Source organism: Temnothorax curvispinosus, unplaced genomic scaffold, assembly GCF_003070985.1.
Source record: "Temnothorax curvispinosus isolate PA1 unplaced genomic scaffold, ASM307098v1 QBEX01010142.1, whole genome shotgun sequence".
In the NCBI taxonomy this organism is placed as follows: Eukaryota; Metazoa; Arthropoda; class Insecta; order Hymenoptera; family Formicidae; genus Temnothorax; species Temnothorax curvispinosus.
This window is the reverse complement of record NW_020219922.1, coordinates 7,864-15,399: the sequence shown is the minus strand read 5'-3', so window position 1 is coordinate 15,399 and position 7,536 is coordinate 7,864. Positions and strand designations below refer to the sequence as shown.

Genomic DNA, 7,536 nt, shown 5'->3' with positions numbered 1-7,536 from the left:
TGTGTGTGTGTGTGTGTGTGTGTGTGTGTGTGTGTGTGTGTGTGTGTACATAACATCTACAATTTAATACAGTCAGGATAGTCAGAGGATAAATTCCACGCATGTACTTAAACGAGTTTGTAAAGCGCGTCATGAACTGATGTGGCACCTCGTTTCGCGTGGAGTGTATGCGTGAATTATTTCGACATATATATTAGTTATTTATGCCTTCTAATACTCAAAATAGCTGTTAATTTTTCAAACTTTTTATTGTTAATAACTTTTTAACGAGAAGATAATAAATGCTATTATAAAGATAACTAATTACTATTTATAATTCGTTATTTGTGCATTTACACATAAACATATGACTATATGTTGGACTTAACAAATATTGAAAATACTGAGAAATTCATCGAGCGACATAAGACAAAAAATATTGGACACATACCAAAAAATTAATCTGTACAGCTTACAAAATTGTTTAAAAACACAAAAATGGAAGCAATTACTTGCGTTAGACGAAGAAAGTTCTTTTAATGTTGAATTTGTCATTAAAAATAATGACACAAAAGCAGTTATTTTTATTGATAAATTTTTGAGTCAATCATGAATAAAATTCATAAACCACTTACAATCTTTGTGGATGGGACATTTGCAACGGTACCTTATATAACTAAAAAACAATAATTGTCAATTATGGACAATCCTAATTAGATATAATAATAGAGTAAGTAAAACAATTCATTAGTTCAGTCATCAATTAGTTCATTAAATTGCAAAAGGCACTCTATATTATATGTAAATGTATGAGTAAATTTAATTGTTCTACAATTTCAGACATTTCCGATTGTGTAATGGAAAATAGAAATACCGAAGATTACATAGAAGTCTTAAAATAAATAACAAATACTGTCCTTTTATTATCACGCATGCGTCAAAAAGGTTTGATTATTTTGTATTCGTGCGCGTATATTTTGAAAAAGGCTTCTTCTAATTAACAGATTACTACTTACGCAGTGCTAATAATCTACAAAAATTAATTTGTATCGCCTAGACATTTTCTTTAGTACCAACATTATCGCCTCTACTTTTATGGAAAATGTCGTCTAACTTTTTTTTAAAGTTGGTTAAAAATTCAGCATATTTCCATTTAATGTACCATCAATAAAGAAAGGATTAATGATTCGATTTTGTATAACACCACACCATATACATTAACGTTCCATGGACGTTGACGTTTTACTTGTCAAAGCCATCTTGGATTTTCAACGGACCAGTAGTGCATGTTTCTTCTATTTACTTGTCCACAGTTAGTGAAAGTCAAACTCGTTTGCAGATGTGGTATCAACATGATGGTTGTCCAGCTTATAATGCACGTGTCGCACGTGCAGTTTTACATATGAAATGTTTCCGGAACGCGTTGTATAGGAAGAGAAGGACACATCATCCCTGCATGTTCTTCTGATTTGAATCTATTGGAATATGATAGTTTACCATGTTTCACTCTAATTCACGCGAATCAGGAGACAGAAGTTCCTGTCTCTATACGGCAAGTGTCAGCGGAATGTAGATTGAGTGCGATCGAACGCGATCGAGCGCGACTGCGTACATATATCGTTCAGCGCCGTTCAGTCGTGATATGGTCACTGTACCGCTCGCATGTGCCATATATATATACTGCTTATATTGTATTATACTTTTTTGTTCTATTAAAACTTCTTTTTTCACACGCAATCACGTACGCTTTATATCAAAACCCAACAGGTTATGGGCCCAGAGTGATTCGAAGTGGAGTTCAGTGAGTGAGAACAGTAAAGTAAGAATATCCTGCCACGTGTGTACGATCCCGCTCTTGTTCAACATGGCGGAAGAAATCCTTGGAAAAGGAATTACGAAGTTCAACGGGCTTCTCTGTATTTAAGTTCGAGATAACCCAACTCCTGATAGCACACGGGCTAGAAGATCTGATCGACGGATCACGATTGAGAGGCGAGCGAACAGTGGACGCAGTAAAGACATGGACAAAAGACAATGCCAAGGCCATGAGCTTGATATCGTCGTCCATGGAACAGACACAACTACAAGGCTTGATTACGTGTAGATCGGCTTACGAGATGTGGCAGAGTCTTGTAAGAACGTACGAGCAGAGATCTGCTTCGAGCAAGTTGCTATTAATGCAGAGATACCACGAGTACAGAATGGGACTTAACGATTCCGTCGTGGAGCATGTGACGCACATTAAAAACTTGGTGAGCCAGTTACGAGATGTCGGACAGCAAATAGATGAAACCGACATCATGACCAAGATACTAGGCTCTTTGCCCGCAAAGTATAACACGCTTGTAACGGCCTGGGACAGTGTTCCTCTTTCATATCAATTGGTCGGAAATCTACTTGAAAGATTAATTAAAGAAGAAAGCAGAATGGCCGGAGAAGACGAAATAGCAGGAGCACTAGCAACCGTAAGTCTCAACAAGAAGAAAGGAATGAAAAATCCGAGAAATCAAAAGAACAGAAAATCTAGAAACGACGAGAAACGATAAACAGTGCGTGCTAAACAGTGAGACCGTTCAAGAGCTCCTGACAAAGCGAATACAAAGACGCTCTGATCACCGATAGCGGCGCTTTGCGTCATATCACCTTTAGACGCGAGGGGTTGATTAACTTTAAGCCCATGGATGGCGACACCGTGTCGCTTGGTGACAACGGCCAGTGCGAAGTGCGTGGTGAAGGTGATCATGTACCTATACATTGAGAAGCTGGTAAACGGACAATGGATCAAAGCACGAATAAACAACGTGCTCTTCGTGTTTAGCTTGAGAAAGAATCTATTCTCGGTCGAAGTGTGCACTTTTTCTTCCTCATAGAGGAAGCTTTGTTTTCGTAAAAAATTCTTTTTTGTTTTTTTGAACGTGTTCAGAATGTTCTAAAACGTCGAAAAATTGCAATTTTAAAAAATGTCTGTATGTATGTATATGTGTGTATATGTGTGTGTGCATGTGTGTATGTGCCCAACGAAATTTCTATAACTCTAGAATAATCAACCAAATCTTAACGAATTATATATGAAATTTTTTTTAAGTGGGAAAAATCTTCTAAAGACTCCCCGCCTCTCGGACCCGAGGCGGGGTTGTGCCGGATTCTACGGGCGCATATTGCACCGAGTTTTCCCGACGCGACGTCACCCATAGCCTACCGGCTAAAACCCCCACTTAGTTTCCTCCTGAGTGCTATGTAGGGGGAAGCCGGGAAACGCACTGATCCATCCGTGCTCCCCCCACACAAGCCCTTCACGGGCTCCCTCCCGGGGGTCCTTCCAGACCCCCCGTCCTAAGGGACAAAAGCTAATTAGGCGGACCAGAGGGAAACTAAACCCTGATCCGCTACCCCCATCTGGGGTTGCTGACCAGTCACGGAGTACCCGTAGGCAAAATCCGGTCAGGGCTAGCAGCGACGCGTGGCGGACCCGCGCCACGCGCCGCTCCCCAGGTGGTAGAGATGAGGGAACAAACCGCAATCCTCCCGACGGCAAGCCATCGGGGAACGCCAGGGCAACCAGTCGGGCCTTCGGTTGTCGGGGAGCGCCCCAGCACTAGTCAGGCCCGCCATTAGGGGAAGCGGAGCCTTTTTTCTCACCGCGCCCTCCAGGGCAGAGAGTCCGAACCGGGGACCTGAGTCCCCAGCCCCGACTCCCAAAGGGATAGGGAAAGCACCCGTGACGAGGACCCCGTAGGGACCCCGCCCAAGCAACCTTCCGCCCCTCAATCCTGTCAGCCTAGATCTGGCCTCTTTGGGTCATCACCGGTCGACCGGGCGGACAATGAGGCCCCGAATACCGAGGTCCCAATGCCCGCCCCTCCCGTGCGGACTATTACCGCACACGAGGGAAAGGGAAAGCCACCGCCCGCGCGCTTGCGCGCGGATCCGGCGGTCCCTGTCCCCCCCACTCTCTCTTATCTTTACGCACCCCACTCCCTTTAGTGGATGCTTAGCCGGCAACCCCGAGTCCGCACAGAGCAGACACCTCGGGGAAACCGCGTTGCAACCGCCGGCCCGATGGCCGCTTTCTCCGCAGCGATAGCATGCGGAACACGGTCCACCGGGGAGGTGCACCCAAGTCGGGTGTGCCTCAATTCTAGGCACCTATAGCACCTCATGGGGCAAGGTCGTAATACCTCTACGCGAGCCCGAGCCCATCCAATCGCGATTCCTCCCGCATTTATTGCAGCATTTGCTGCCGTGACCGGACACCGAGCCCACACAGAGCCCATTCCCCGAGAAATCTACGGATGACTCCAACCCTGACCTCCCCAAGAGGTCATCCTCCAATCGAAGACAAGGCCCTACCCACGTCTTCAGAAGTGGCTGAGTCATCCAGCCCCCCAACCCGCAACTCTACGGATTTGGAGGGCCGGGTGACCAACACATCCCTCCCAGCAAAAACTTGCTTTAATCGGGCCGATAATCGGTCCGCCCTTCCTATACAATCGTCACCACGGACCTCCAATAAGAGGCTTCCAGTGGCGACCCTCCTCATGCGTAAGCCATTTTCCACGCCGAAGTCCGTCAGGGATACCTTCTTTCTGGCGGTCCTTATGACTTCTGCATACTCCGCCCGACCACCAGACGGGACAGTGAGAACCACTGCCGCCGTCCCCAGAGGGGCCGGAACACGCATACTCCCCCCTCCACGAGCACCGGTTTCTTTTTTTCGTACCGGCCGCCTTCCCGTCGAAGGTCCAGGGGGCTGACCCCCCTTCCCCCGTTTAACATTAGTCCCTTTCTTTCCCGCCCCCACTACCCCGGCATAAGTTGGGACAGTGATGGCAGGAACATCCCTCCTACTCGTCGGGAGGAGGAGTGACGCGGAATTGCCGCCCTCGCCCCCACCCCTGGCAACAGATCTCTCCATTACCCGAGTCAGTCCCTCATCACGAGCAAGAGGAATTCTCCCGCTCTTTAGAGAATTTACCTCCTTCGTTAAAATCTCCATTTTGCGATCCAAGGCCGCAATCGCCCTTTCAACGTGACTACCTCCTTTGCCGATAACTACCACTTCTTCTTTAATAGGTTCCTCAGTTTGGCCCTGGGCATCTTTTTGTTCCACCACAGGTCTGTCGATCTCCATTGGAGCCCCGGAGGAAAGAGGAGTGACGACGCCACCTGTCTCCATCTCCGCCTCCATGGATTTCACCCTCATCTCCATTTCTAGAACTTGCCTCTCGAAGGAAGCCTTCTGTTCTAGTATCTTTAGTTTTTCCCTCTCTAGTTCCTTTTCCATCTCCAGCCTCTTCCTAATAGTCGTCTCTCTCACTTCCACTGCCCTGTTGAGCCTATTGTTTAACTCCTTGATAACTTCTATCGCTAGCTTTCCATGTAACTTATCCATCTCCATTCCCTTTTCCTCTTCGTACGGTTGGGTCAGGAGATTAATAAATTTCCCAGCCCTATGCACTAATTCCTCCGCGTCAAACACCTTTATATGCTCCTCCAATTCAGCAGGCGTTAACAGCGCTTTCATTCTCCACTCTTTAGCCGCCTCGGGTTTTGTTTCCTTTAACTCAGATGATTTCTTCATCTTGGCAACAAAGTTTGCCGATTTGATCTCCGAGTCAAACTTCCCGCTAGTATAAATCGCTTCCTCAATGTCCGGATGTATCGTACCGCCGCGTGCTCACGTGTTGGCAATAATATCGCCGAGTTCCTTCTCCCTCTCCTCATCCTTCCTCTGAGCCTGAGTATTCATGGCCTTCCCAGCTATCTTTTTGCCACCCTTTGGGGATTGCTGAGTGGTTTTCCTCTTTAATTCCTGTGCGTCCCTCTTACTTTCCTCCATTCATTCCATGCAAATCCTATCCACCTCTTCCAGGTCTTCCGACCGCGATTGCAGCGTGCTGGAATTCCCTCCTCTTCCTTTTTTACCCTTCCCCTTATTACTCCCCCCATTACCCATCCCAAAAGGTTTATTTGTATTATTCATGAGATTAAACGTCCCACGACCCTCCTCAGCTCTGCCGGCCCGGGCGTGCTCTCACCGGCCGGCCTACAAGAAGTCGGCCGGGCCCCGAGTTCCCCCAGGGGGGAGGACCGGCTACACCGTTGCCTCGGGTATTGTCGCTAGATCCGCGCATCCGGGGCAGGTCCCTTGGTTTGCCCTTTCCTCACCCACGGGCGAGGCCCATCGAGGAGCCGCCGCACCGTGGGTTTTCGGGGGTCCCCTACCTCCGACAGCAGGGGCATCGCAGAGGGCGCTGCGCGCCGCCACGCAGGGAGCCCCCCCTCCGACGTTCGGGACGAAGGAGGATGCGACCCCTCCAAACGCCCCTCCCGCCGGGGAGACCAGCCTAAAGTTCGCCGCCCGTCGATCAGCTTTGGGTAGGGGGGACCCCCACCATGCTTCTCCCGCGCGCAAAGCGAGAGGCCAGAGCTCCGGCCGAGCGAACTTGATCCCGGTCCCCGGCCCCCCGCCGCCCGCGAGAGGACAGGGCACAGGGAACACAATCCCCCCAGTGGTCACAGTCGCCGACCGACGGGCTACCTAACGTGCCGCCGGCCCTAACCCGGAAACATCGGAGTGTGCACTGCAAACGGGTATAAAGTTACGTTCGGTGACAGAAAAGTGACACTTATGCGAAAGGACAACGTCGAAGCAGATGGTGTAAAGCGAGACAATAACATGTATCACATGCTCTTTAAAGTGATTGAGCAAGAAAGTACAGAAGTAAACGTGTCAACTACAAGCCTGCGTGGGTGGCATGAAAGACTTGGACACTCAAACAAGCAGTTGATACAGAGTGTGGTGGTGGATACAGACAAGCTGTTGATGGAGTAAAGTTCTCGTGTAAAGATGATTTTTTCTGTGAGTCGTGCCAGTTCGGAAAAACGCACAAACTTGAGTTCAAGAATAATAGTGACAAACAGAACTGGAAACCGGGTGAATATGTTCATACCGATGTGTGCGGACCTTTTTCCGAAATGTCGATTGGCGGCTCACGTTTCTACCTACTGTTCATCGATGAAGCGAGCAACTATCGCGTAGTGTATTTTCTCAAACACAAATCGGACGTGTTTGACAGATTCAAAGACTATGAAAGAATGGTGACTAATAAGTTCGGACGTAACATAAAAGTGCTACGAGCAGACAATGGTCGCGAGTATTCCAACAGTGCAATGGCTAGTTATTTAAAACTACGAGGTATTGTGCTAGAAAATACTGCACCGTACACCCTCGAACAAAACGGGAAGGCCGAACGCGAGAATAGAACAATTGTGGAAAGTGCGCGAACTATGATACATGCAAAAGGACAAACAAAAAAGTTGTGGGCAGAAGCGTCAACACAGCGGTCTATATATTAAACCGTATCTTAATTGCAAAGAATAAGGTTGCTACTTCTTACGAACTGTGGTGCGGAAGAAAACCTAACCTATCACACGCCAAGACGTTTGGCACAGATGGCTACGTCCTTATGGGATTGTCCCGATTGCGCACATTACAAATCGGACACGACAATATTTCCCGATCGGACACGGTGTCGATTGCACACGGTGCCGATC

At 47.9% G+C, this 7,536-nt stretch overlaps 1 protein-coding gene across 1 annotated transcript; it reads left to right on the top strand.

Annotated features, from left to right (window-relative positions):
- Positions 1–1,904: 1,904 nt before the first annotated feature.
- On the top strand, positions 1,905–2,525 carry LOC112459810 (the record flags this gene model as incomplete). Its single annotated transcript, XM_025024139.1, has 1 exon — positions 1,905–2,525. A coding segment is annotated over one exon (621 nt), but the record flags the coding sequence as incomplete, so codon positions are not given.
- Between the last annotated feature and the right edge of the window lie 5,011 nt (positions 2,526–7,536).